General features: G+C 39.3%; 1 protein-coding gene across 1 annotated transcript; it reads left to right on the plus strand.

Moving 5' to 3' along the window:
• Window positions 1-9314: 9314 nt before the first annotated feature.
• trim35-28 (tripartite motif containing 35-28) lies at window positions 9315-13448 on the plus strand. Its single transcript, XM_027287316.1, has 6 exons — window positions 9315-9999; window positions 10611-10706; window positions 10863-11093; window positions 11218-11240; window positions 11329-11447; window positions 11649-13448. The coding sequence occupies exons 1-6, from the start codon at window positions 9574-9576 to the stop codon at window positions 12182-12184; spliced, it is 1431 nt and encodes a 476-aa protein (XP_027143117.1). The 5' UTR covers window positions 9315-9573; the 3' UTR covers window positions 12185-13448.
• Window positions 13449-13594: the final 146 nt, after the last annotated feature.

A 13594-nucleotide genomic window follows, 5' to 3' on the forward strand; every position in this document is an offset into this window, starting at 1 on the left:
CCTCAGGACACCATTTGCATGTTATGGTCACTAGACACATGCAGAAAGTTTTACTTTCAGGTTTACATTTGGACATACACTTTGAAATGCTCTTCAGTTTCCTTAATAAACCACAACCATCATCACGTGATTAGAACAGATTTACTGCATGAATGAGTTCTCTTTTTTAGTTTTAATTTCTCTTATGTACACCTCATACAGGTCATTCATTAATTCATGTGTGTGCTTGGACCACGGTGACCAAAATGGGATTTAATTGTATTTTAATGTAACATTCAATAGAGATGTTTAAGCCATTAAATCAGTTTCTGAATTGTACATTAAATAACTTAATTAACCCCCACATTTGTCAACTCACAACGGCAAAAACTAAGACACATTAGGTTACAGCAGACCGCACATGAAACTGCTCTTAACACTAATACAGAAACTAACACATATGCAAAAATGATTTTAGAATAGCTTAGGAGCCCACTTAGCCACTAAACCGAAAGCCAATAATAACTGAGTAATTAATAAGTAAAAGGATGATCATAAGTGATGCACCTAAAAACAAGATGCAGGAAATGCAATATGAGAGTTCAAATCATTTTGAAAACAGTTGCAGGAGTTGCAGCAATGAATTGTGTGAAAAGTCAAAATGTTAAGAATGTAGTTTAGAGTTGAACGACAGAACTTTTAACCAAGCATGACAACCACTGCGCCACTGAAAAGTAGCTGTGGAAGTTGCTGAAACGGAATAACTGTGAATGAAATTAAATGAAACCCTGTATATGGGTCAGACAGCATGATAACGTATCTTCAGGAAGCCTTTTCAACATCAGGACTCAAACTGCTGAACCCTGCAGGTCCCACAGAGTGTCAACTTTACCCTAAAAACTCAACCACCAATCACACACATTAACAGCTACAAATAAATCTGTTCGTATTGTTTAACACATCTTGAAACCAGACACTCATACAGGAATGATCAATCACACAATCAATTATGTGTGTATGTGTATGTGTGAGATCAGAGAGTTGATCTGAGAGATTTCTTTTTGGTGTGGAGTTGAACCCCAGATATAATAAACCACTAAACTGAGATCAGCTGATGGTGTTGGGCTGCTCCACTATTAGTAGCAGTGCCGCACTGCTTTCTTATAAAGGCTGTCGTAGTAGAGGTAAAGGTTGTAGCAGTAGCCAGTGTTGGGATTAGAACCGGCAACCATGAGCTCATGTGTGCTCCCTTTTACTTACATTGTAAAATATGTTGGAAAAAAAAAGAGGTAAACATTATTAGACAAGCACATTTTGACGTTTAAATGGTTTCTGTGACTAAACGCATGCAGGAATAGTAATCGCAAATCATACATAATTGCAATAAACTGTAATAATAATAACGATTCCTGAAGCATTCACAAATAGACAATACACATGAAAATAAACCTAAAATTCTAGCTGAATGCAGCATTGATGGCTCATTTAATTTTGCATTTCACCTGTAAAAAAGAGTAATATGTGATATTGGGCAGCTGCATGAGTTGTTGATTTAAGTGCAGTCATGCTGTTCACCTGTACGTGTTTAATTCATGCCAACAGCAACAGCCGTGGTTTGTTCTTGTTCGGTAACTCACACCTATGATATAAAGTTGTTACTGAATTATACTATCTATTTAAAATGAATGAAAATAATGAATGAATCTTTTTACATCTCTTATCAGTGTAAAATCTCTACACAAGTCATTTTCTGTAACCATTTCATAGATTAACAGTTCTCCAAAACCACAAGATTTCATCGCACCTTTTTTTCTCTCTCTCTCTCTGTATTACTCATGCACACAAGCACACGGTCATGCAGACACCTGTGACGGCACGGGGTTTTAAATGTCTATGATTTCTTTCCATCTTCAGCACACAAGGTTCATTGCCTTTCCTGTTTTTTTCACACCTTTCTATACTCTTCTATTCTGCATGCTATGCAGACCTTGTGGTTAGATTTGCTGATGGAAGTGCAAACATCTGCCCTACCATGAAAGTCAGACTTTTCCAGCCTACAATCAGATAAAAAAAATAAATATATCTAACGCAATCTGCACCAATAATTTTAAATAAAATGGAAATTACCGCTGTGACCCTGATGAGGATAAGCGGTTACAGATAAATGGATGGGCATATCATGAAAAACAAACAACAACGATGCAGAGTGGATACCAGCTGCAGAAATAGAGCGAGTGAGTGGGTACATGGAGCAGCTTTTATAGTTCAAGGGTCAGGTGAGCTGAATAAGCTGATGATTGTTTCATATCCAGCCAATTGTCCACTGAGGTTGAACAGGACAGCCCCCAAGACAGTAGGAGGAGCATCACAATGTCTGAGGTTTTATGATTGTTTATGTTTATGACTGAGCTGTGAAATCTCATGGCATTTCAGGTGCTTGGAGATGGAATATTTATTGTTTGAAAGCATAAAAGAGATATGGAAATGCTGATAGCCTCAATGTGGTTTTCAGTAGCCACTGAAGTGTTTTCATTTTGATATGCAAAATACTCTCTAATATACATTTTGTTTGAATACCAAACTACAGAGACATGCACCGCAGGTGTGTGTATGCATCTAGGCTTTGAGTGACTAAGTGTTAGATGGTATTTCAATGTCTAACACTTAACACTTAGGGCCTTTGTGTTTTATCACCAACTGTTGAAGTGTGTACCACAGACCAACACTATCCCGCAGCACACTCGCAACATAACAAATTATTTCTAATAATGTGAAAGCATTCCAATAAAGAACTTGAGTGTTCAGATAAAGTGCAAATGCGTTTGCTTATTTCTGTAAAAAAGACGTGTTGCGATGCACGTGTGCCACCAAATTTAGGTTCTGTTTTGTAGACGGTAAAACCATGCAAACACAAGACAAGAGGAACTGAGAGAACAAAAATAAAAAAAACATTTCCTTGTGTCAGTTTTGATTCCTGTGGTAGTGTCTTCAGGTTGCTAAGTTTGAACAAAACACAATAAAGTAGTGTATTGTCTTCAGTGTCATGATGGTGTTGAAATAGACCATAATGACATAAGATCAAGAAACTATTTTGTAAAATGAGTTATTTTTTTGGAAGAGAAGAACTATCAGAGGAGCTTGATAGTATCTCCTTTCATTGCACTTTGAACACACAGAGGCAGAAATACCCCTTCCTTTCTTTTGCAGCATCTGGTTTTGACTAAGGGTTGTTGGTATCACCGCATTGTAGTTTAGTGTGCCACTAACATCATAAACCAAATACATTTGAGGCCCCCTCGACGCATAAAACCACTTGTTACAAGCTTCCTGGTTAACAGAAAGAGAGAGGACGGGGCACAGATCTAAAAAATCCATTCAACAATATGTACTGTATGTTCTACAGTGAATAAGTACTCCCCATTAGTAGCTGCCTGAAGACTGGGGAATCTGTAGTTGTATGATAATGAGTCATGGCTTTAAAATGTTTGGGTTTTTATTTAGCACTATTCACTAATGAATGATAAATGATGCATAAACAATGGACGATAAAATTGTGCACATACTAATTTTTACATTCTGTGTTATTCAGCACATGCATAGACACGCTCACACACATGTCCTAGAGACATACCGGAGAGATTTCAGAGTGACAGCGCTGCCACATAGTTAGCAGTTAGGGGTTTTGTGTCTTCTTCACAGGCATGTAGGTGAACTCGCATCTTTCCAGGCCAGAGCGTACACTCTGTATTGTGGTAATGAACCAGAAAACCTCCAGTTCCCAAGCCAGTTCTCTACATAGTGAGCAAACAAGCAAACAACAAAAAAATATAAACAATATATCATGACATCCTAAACTACATTATTGTATCCACAGTAACTTCTCATTTCAGTTAGTGTCCTGAAAAGCAGATTTTCCAGGTGCTTTGCAATCTTATCAATATTGCTGCCTGGGTTCATATTAACATACAAAGAGGAATATGAACCTGTCAACCTGTAACATCTGTGAGGGATTTGGCCTTGATGCTCTGTTCTGGGTAAGTGATGAAATGAGTCAGAGGATTTGCCATGACCCAGATATGATTGTCGTCTCTCTGTTACCCACTATAATATTGTCTGATCTTAAAGATACTTCCTTCAATACCAAGGCTGTGGACATCTGAGCATGGATAATCTGTTGTGGTATTTAACATGCATTCTAAGGACTGAGAGAGGCACAGTGGTACATCAGTATGTTGCCTGAGTAAGTATGTTGTCTATCAACATGGTTGTCTAGTTACAGTGTTTTTGGCTCAGTAAGTTATTTTTATTTTTAGTTATAACTCATGTGGTTTCCTCAATTTTGTCCAACCAGGAGCTGGGTTGTGACAGTTCCGTGTAATTTAACATTGCAATACTGATAATCAGAAAATTGTACATTTTTTGAAAAATCAGTTCATTTATTTGAAACATTGCCCACAATGGCCAAATTCACCAAGACATATTAAAGGGACAGCCTATACCTCGGGTATAGACTGGGATTAGTTGTGATGAGTGCAGATGGCAAAACAACGGTTGTCTTTGTGAAGCCCCTGTCACAAAGTTTTAGAACACCTACTGTATGTTAAAATCAAAAACATATCCTGCAGTGAAGCCCAACCAAACAAAGAAACCCTTGTGGATTTCCTGTGACATTTGCTGCTATGACTATGAGAAACCGTATTGTCACCCATTATATTTTAGCAGCATGCAGTTTGTTAAAAATATGGAACAAAATGCTGACATGAGAAGAAATGTGAAAACGTGTAGAAAAAAAGCTGCATTTGCTTGTTTCATACATTTTGTGTTGACTATGTGTGTCATTTTTTTAAAGGGAAGCATTGTAGCCTATGCTACCACGAGAGTAAAACCACATGGTTTTCATGCAAGGCCCTCTGTACTCATGTCTCTAGACTTTGATTAGAGAGGGGCACAGCAACCTGTACGTAAAACAGCTGTCGTGTTTTCCTGTTGTGGTTTAAATGTGAACTGCTTTTGAACTCCTGTTGGAAACACAGATCATCTTCAGTCTTGTCCAGCATTTTAGGGTGTCTTAATAGGTTTAATACACTGTTATCCATAAAGTTGGATTTTTCAGACACATTCCTCTTTTTATTCCTATTTATACACATCCACATTAATTGTGGTTTTATTTTCACTGTGATATGTTCGGGAGAGATTGATCAATAAAGTTTTGAGATGATACACTTCTATCTATCAACAATAAATCACATTGTCACAGTCATTTCATAAGAACACACATTAAAGGGCAACACTTTATGGGCAACAGTGTACATAATACTAACAAACACTGCAGATGAAAATGATCTTTTAGCTATATCTGGTACAATACATATATTGTGTCCCTGTCAAAGAATCAATAAATTAGTAAATGAATAAATAAACAGCCTTCTTCATGACAACCCACAGTGGCTTTATGTAGCCATCACATACAACAGTCCTGGATATTCTGAGTCACACTGTTGTGTCTAACAAAGAGAACCAGTCAATGACATATGATGTCATGGTAACCTGTAACCTATATTTTAGCATGTTTAAAGTATGGTTACTATGGTCACAGTCACATATCAGCACTCCGGCTCCATCTGTTGGATGTCCTCCTGCCTGTTACCACAGCAGTGACAGCAGCTTTGGTCCCATTTCCATCCAGGCAACCAGAATGACACAAAACCCAGACAGATACAGTGACTGCCTGTGATTAGAACAAAATGTTTTACCATTTTAAATGGTAATATGACCTCCATCGACAGCGCAGACTGTATGTGTTTGAAATGGTAACTGAGATGTGAGCAGTGCTTCTCCTGTAGGCCACAAAACGTGATGTGACACATGTATACTGACCAAGAGAACAAATGGTGTGATGTAGAGGTGTTGACATTATAGAGACATTTGTCTGCTAAACCTCTGTCTGACTCTTTGTTAGACGGACAGACTGGTGATTTTTGCTGTCTGTTCATGTAGAATGGTGCCAGGGAGGTCAAAAGGTCATATATAGCAAAGAAGAGAAAATGATCAAGCTGACATGCAAATATTAGTGATAATACTTGGGCATTCAAATTCTTCAGATGATTGAATTGTCCTCTTGATAGACTGAAATGACTTGAAGTCAGAAACACTGTACACTGATGACAGTTTCCTAAATAGAGAGAGAGAGTTATTGAATTAACAAACAATGAAAACCACCATGCTCCACAATGTCACCTCTACAAAACAGTGAAAATAAAACCTGGTTTTAAACTTTGTGACAGTAACATTTTCTGATTATTTAATTGTTTTTAGCATGTTTTAATTTGACTAAGATGAAGGAGAATTCCTAAATACATAATTATCTGATAAGTCGTGATGTGCATGTAGTTTGACACTTAAATTCTAGGACTAAGGCACTGACAGCAGAAGGATTATGATGCTTCTATTTCATTTTGTTATAAATTAAGAAATTACCTGGGCTGTAAGACAAGTAATTAAAGCAAGTCAACTTAATAGTCTTCAAGAGAAGCCCTCTCACAGGGTCTGTGCCCTCATTCAATGTGCTGTGCTGAGAGATGAAGACTCATGATACAGCAACTGTTGACTTATCTGAGACCAGCAGGAATACAAGTTGGCATGGTCTTCCCTGTGCTGACAAAAACTAATCTACATGAAACACAAAATATCTAAAGTGTCATCAAAAACAACGTTTTTTAATCTTTAACGTTTCAACCATATCTGTAGATTATTCACTGCATAAACACCTACTAACTGCGGAGACACCGAGGCTCACACAGTGCGACACCTGCTGGCCATTTACTCTAACTACTTTTGTCGCACTTGATGTCGGTTCTCAGTCGCTGATCTTCCTAATAATCTATATTTTTTTTCCCACAGCAGCCATTTTGACATGTAGTAGGGTCAAAGCAGGTATTTCAAATTCTACTAATTAAGGTTATGTTCCACTTACTGCAGCAGAGACTTTCCAGTGAGTCAACATGCACCACAGCAGTACCCTGACTCTGTTTGACCTGAATGGAACGGAAACTTAATTAGTATCATTGGTTACATGTGTGTTTATCTACTATTTCATGTCAAACTGGCTGCTGTGATAAAGGTCTATGGGCCTCTGAAGGCTCGACCACCAATGAAAACCAAACATTGTCATGAGTATTGGCAGATAATTTGATAATGTCTAGTATGAAAACACAGATAATTTTCAGTCCTGTCCAGCATTTTAGGGTGTCTTGATAGGTTTAATACACTGTTACCCATAAAGTTGTCATCTTTCCAGGCCAGAGCATACACTCTGTATTGTGGCACTAAACCAGAAAACCTCCAGTTCCCAAGCCACATTGTGTAGGTCTAAGCACCTGTCTAGGCCTTTATGAATCACTTGGCCAGGTGTGTGTGTGTGTGTGCACATTTGACTCCAGTTACACTTTGGTCTTGATGCACATACAGATATAGACATAGGACAAAAACAATGGGCTTGAAAGGTAAGCATAAACATAAAAACTATGTACATATAGATAGCATGTATACAAATATGTGTATACAGGTGGTGCAGTGCAGTGTTTTTCAGTCCTGGTCCTCGTGGAATACTGCCCTGCATGGTTTAGATGTTTCCGGCTCCAACACACCTGATTTAAATGAGTGGCTCGTTATCTTGATGACAAGCTGATCATTTGAATCAGGATTCCAGGACTGACAAACACTGGTGTAGTGGTTCCTGGTTTGAACCTCGGCTGGGGCCTTTCTGTGTGGAGTTTGCATGTTCGCCCTGTGTCTGTGTGGGTTCTCTCCTCCCACAGGTGTGACTGTAGGTGTGAATGGTTGTTTGTCTCTATGTGCCCTGTAATGAACAGGGTGTACCCTGTCTCTAACCCAAAGTCAGCTGGGATAGGCTCCAACCCCACCCTGACCCCGTTGAGGATAAGTGGTTATACTATTCTTTATATCTATATATAAACTATGTTTACTGTCTGGTACTGTTTCTCTTGTCTCTGACAGGTGCATGGAGCAGACTTGTTACCACTGACCATATAAAGAAGGAGGCTACACCTGATCATTTCTGTAAAACAGCTCCAGTATTTTCCCTTCAGGTTGAAGCAGGAGAAATGCCATTATGGCTAAGAAGAAAACAGCTTATAGCCAATTACTGGACCAATCTAAAAGGACACAATGAAGACCAGTCAACAAAGACAGTTTTGGAGATGTGTTGGAAAAAGGGGAAAGAACAAAAATCAAGCTCTGGGTGGGTCAGTGAGGGAAAAGCAGAACAACTAAAAATACAGGAAATAGAATTTAGCCCAACAGTTCTGTGGACAACAAGACCGGAATGGATGCTACAAGAAGCAAGCGTAGATCTAGAAATCTAGAAATAAAACAGCGGGAATTACAGGAATTTTATAACTAGACAGATGGAAAGTATGAAGATTATTTTTAGATGGATCAAAAGAACTAAAAACAGGAGCAACAGGCGCAGCAGTGGTGGTTCCCAGCCATCATATATAAATATCAAAAAGTACATCAGATCATTTAAGTATATATGCGGTGGAGCTATGTGCGATATTACTAGCAATAGAATGGGTGGAAGACAGGAAGACAGTCATATGTAGTGATTCAGTTTGAGCATTAAAAACAAGACAGCGAAAACACACCAGGAAATATGAAATACTGTTAAAAACATCCAGATTAACACAGCAGGGGAGGGTAATAACGTTCATGTGGGTACCAACTCACTTAGGGATACAAGGGAACGAAAAAGCAGATAAAATCGCAAAGGAAGCAGCAAAGAAAGAAGAGGTGGAAATGATAGTAAAATATTTAAAAGCAGAAGGAAAAAGTTTAATATGGAAGGAGATAATCAATCAGTGGAAACAAAATTGGAAGAACCAGGAAAAGGGGAGACATTTATATAAATTACAAGGTGTAGTAGGAGAGGTGGGGTGTTGTGGAGCAGGTGATCACGAGTAAGCTGAATAACACACTCAATATATTAGGAAAACATCCAACCGGTCGGTGTAGATGTGGGGAGAGAGAGACAGTGGAGCATGTGATTGTTGCTTGTCATGGATATGAAAGTGAGAGGGAAGAGATGATTGCAGGGTTGCGGAGGACAGGAACAGTTTCAAGAGTATAATAGAGTGTGGGAAAGACAGAGAAGGGAGGAAAATCTTGTTTTAACTGGGTTGATAAAAGAAAAAAAGGAAGTAGTAAGGAAGTAGAGTCCAGAATAGGGCAGTATATGCAACAATAAGGATGTTAAACAACAACAAAGATCATTTCTGTTATAACCTCCACAGCCACTAGATGTCAGTGTTGCATGAACCCTGACCTGTTTCTCTTCCTGTCACTGAAACACGGAAAAGGACTATGTGGCGCACAAACTGACTTGCTGCGCGCGTTTGCATAGTTTGTTTCCAAACTCGTCCTGATATTGTTATTTTTTTTTATTTTATAAACGCGGGTAAGCTGCTGAAGTCTTGATATATCACACAGAACCGAGGCGAGCGTGTATTTGTCCGTGTATATCCATCAGCGCTTCGGTTTTTAATAACGAAAGCGATTAAGCGAGCCCGTGTAGAAATGGCTGACAGCATGGATGAAGACATGGCACAGGAGGATCCTCTGCCTCTCCAGCAGGACCTGACCTGCTCCGTGTGTAAGAGCATCTTCAGGGACCCTGTGCTGCTGCCGTGTAGCCACAGCTTCTGTCGGGAATGTCTCCAGGGGAGCATGAAGGTCAACATGAATTGTCCGCTGTGCCGGGCGGTGTTTGAAGAAGGGAACATCATCTGCAACCGTGCGCTCAGCGACGCATGCGAAACCTTCCAGAAACATTCAACCGTGCGGCCGAGCCAGAAACGAGCCGCCGAGGACAGCTGCAACCTGCACCTGAAACCTCTGGAGCTGTACTGCGAGAAAGACGAGGAGCCCGTGTGCGTGGACTGTGTCAGTCTACACAACATGCACAGACTTTTTTCACTGAGGGATGGCGCGTCGTCGTGTAAGGTAAAGTCCTCTGACCTGGGTGTGGTGCCAAGATCTGTAACTGATTACCTCAAGAACAACACAACACTGAGGCTCTACATTACTATAGATCCACCCCAAAATGTGTTAGACTGGAGCTGAAATAGGCCTGCTAGTACTTTTATGTGCCAGTGCAACAGTCAACATGTGCTCCAGATTCAATCCTTTTTAGATTTGACACTTCCTCAATTCAAGACCTCTAACTAATCCTCCAGATCTCAGCCCCCAAATACAAATTATCACTAGTATATAACTAATTTTAGGCTATGTTACTGGAAAAAGGTCAGCTGCACTGAGCTGATTAACCCACTGCAGCCAAGCAGGAAAGGATTTATTTGATTTGCTGATTTTATTTTTTAAAATTTGATATACTAACCATAGAAGTGCAACACAAGTACCATAGGTTAGCTATAGGAGTGTTATTACTATATACATGACACTGGCAGTGGTTTCTAGGCAGATACAGCACACAACTACAAGTTTATTTAATGACATCACTGACGGATCGCAGCTCAACTCTGTTAATGTTAACATAGATTTTGGCAGTTTTGACACTGCTTTGTTACCTCATGTTCTGCTTTTTCACTCTGCAGAGGGAGCTGAGCTTCAAAGTCCAGATTTTTGAAAAGAAAGTGGAGTCCTACAAGAAAATGACACACAAACTCAGCAACGCTAAGGGATACGTCAAGGTAAAGTTGCTGTCACATCTCAAGTTGTCCCTCAAACAGCAGGAACCTTTCATAGGGTACAAAAGGACATCACAAGACAAACAAAGCACTATACACTGCAGGGATTTGATTTCATTCATATAAACTATGTAAACTCTTTCCTCTTGCTTAACGCAGTATCAAGCCGAACAGGCGGAGAGGCAGATCAAGGCGGAGTTTGAGAGGCTCCACAAGGCGCTTGTCACAGAAGAAGCTCTGCGTCTGAAAGCTCTGGCTACTGAGGAGGAGCAGAAGATCGCTGCCATAGAGGAGCTGATTGAGAACACGAACAAGGACGTTGTCACTCTGAAAGAGCTCATTGACAGTCTGAAGAAAGAAATGGGCAACGACGATCTGCCCCTACTGCGGGTAAGAGAAGACAGCTCGACAGCAAGACTGTACCTTGATTTATTTTTTTATGTTTAAGACCTTTTTAAAAAATAAATAGATAAAAATACATTGAACTAATCTAAGTTTCTTTCTTGTGTTTTAGAATTTCCAGAATCTAAAAAGAAAGTAAGTAACAGTAGCATGGTCACACATTTTTTGTTGGATTGGATTTACAAATGTCTCTTAAAGTCTCGCTTTGCCATTGTTTCTTTAGAGCCCAGTGGCCCCGTGATGACCCTTGCCTCCCTGACGACTCACTTTTGGATATGGGCGCACATGTTGGTTCTTTGAGCTTCAAGATCTGGAAGAACCTACAGGCCCATGTCAAATATAGTGAGTAAATTACACTGTGGGAGGAATGTGGTGGGACTCCTGTCAGAAATTAGTGTTGTTGTTTTTTTTTGCTATAGATTCAGACACAAACTACCAAAATCCATTGCATAAACTTAGTGTGTGACTTGAAATTCTTTGTCACTATATTCAACAAACGTTAGTGATATAACATAGTTGCATCCTGTCTCTTCGCATGTGTAGGTCCTGTGGTGTTGAACCCGAACACAGCCTCTCCTTGGCTGTCCTTGAATGCTGACCTGACCAACGTGAAGGAAAGCTCAGAGCGACTGACCACCCCTGACAACCCGGAGCGCTTTGATCCCTGTGTCTTTATCCTGGGTGCTGAAGGTTACAACTCGGGTAAACACAAGTGGGATGTCATTGTCGGTGACAACCCCAAGTGGATCCTGGGTGTGTGCAAAGAGTCAGTGGCTCGTAAAAAGAAGTTTACGGTCTCTACAAGCCGTGGTGTGTTTTCCATAGGACTGAGCAAAGGGGTGTACACCGCCTTAACACCTGAGCGTACCGAGCTACAGGTGCAGCAGCGTCCTGAGAGGATCCGTATCAAACTAAATGTAGACAAGGGAGAAGTGTCATTTTGGGATGCGGGAAGCACAAAGCATATCGTCACTTTAACAAATACGTTTGATGAGAAGATGTTTCCTATTTTTGGCCCTGGGCTCCATGCCACGCCAATGACCCTGGCTCCGGGAAAAATAGCTGTACACACCTCATGATGAGTCTGCAGAGAGTCGATGTTTGTTGATTTGAAAATTAGAATAATCATTTTCAAACAAAACACTTTTTAAAGCATGATACACTAAACAACACTTTATCAGTCAACCAAAGATGACTTCAACTTAACATCAAATAATAGATTAAAAATCTAGACAATCAGGAGACTTGACAAAAGTCAAGTTTCAAGAAAAGATTAAAATGTTGAAGCTGGCCTAATGTGGCCATTCAATGACGACAGATGGCTGCCCACCATGAGCCAGGTTTGATAGAGATATAGAATACTTTATTGAGGGAAATGACTAGAAAAGCGACTACAGTATGAATAGAAATAGAATAAACTCTAAAAAATGTACAAAAGAAATATATACACATGAACTCTTTGTGCAGTAACTTTGTGCATTGCAGAGTGCAAGTTGTGTATTCGTGTCCATCATTCAAGATCAGATATTACAAATTGAGTCTCGTCTCCCTGCACAGAGGAGAGTCTTGAATTTTCTGCCTCTTACAAAGGAAGATTTTCCTTTACCACTTTTAATAAAACATGCATAAATATGCATGTAGCCAGCTAAAGAGAGGCTGGGTGAAACGTGGTCTTAGGTTTATGAAGGCTTTGCAGCTATGATGGATAAGCCTGAGCTGAGATTTTTAAATAATGCCAGCGTACAGGAAGTTGTAAAACGTGTGCTTAAAGACTTTTTTCTGGTCAGCAAAGGATAAGGAAGACCAATTTTATTTTTCAGATGTGCCTTATGTAGGAGGAAACTGGATTTATCAGTTTTGAGAGTATAAAAATAACACTGAAATAACTGCCAGCATGCCTGATGCTGGCGACCAATCCTGATAAAGTTTGAAGAAGTAAATTTACTTGTCTCTCTTGATATAAAATATCGTTGCACCAGAGAAACAAAAGGTCAACAAAAGTGCAAATTTAGCTATTTAAGATGCTCGCTTTACTAGCTTTTAAATTTGTTATGTTAATCGGTATTTAGTTATGTTAGGATAAAGGATTAAAAAAAATTATTCATTTACACTGCGCTTCAATTATTTTACCACTTTGATATGATTTTGTTGATTCTGCCCAGATTTTTTTTTGTCTAAAACGTTCACTTCACTTCACAAAATGTATCCAGCACGTAGTCTTGGCAATATTCAATGTATCTTACTTCTACTGCTCTGAATCTATAACGGTGATCTGTACACACAAATCTAATTATGATGTCTCCATATAGACACATGCTCAATAAAGTATATTGAAATCATAAATTGTTTTGTTTCATTTATTAGAACCACAAAATTATATGACCAGATGATATTTTATTAAAGATTTCATCTTTAGAAAAGAGATGCCTTGATAGTTGATGTTATGACAGAAAATGATATTGAGTAAACTGCAAGCATTACTATGCAAC

This window comes from Larimichthys crocea, chromosome XIII (genome assembly GCF_000972845.2).
Source record: "Larimichthys crocea isolate SSNF chromosome XIII, L_crocea_2.0, whole genome shotgun sequence".
In the NCBI taxonomy this organism is placed as follows: domain Eukaryota; kingdom Metazoa; phylum Chordata; class Actinopteri; family Sciaenidae; genus Larimichthys; species Larimichthys crocea.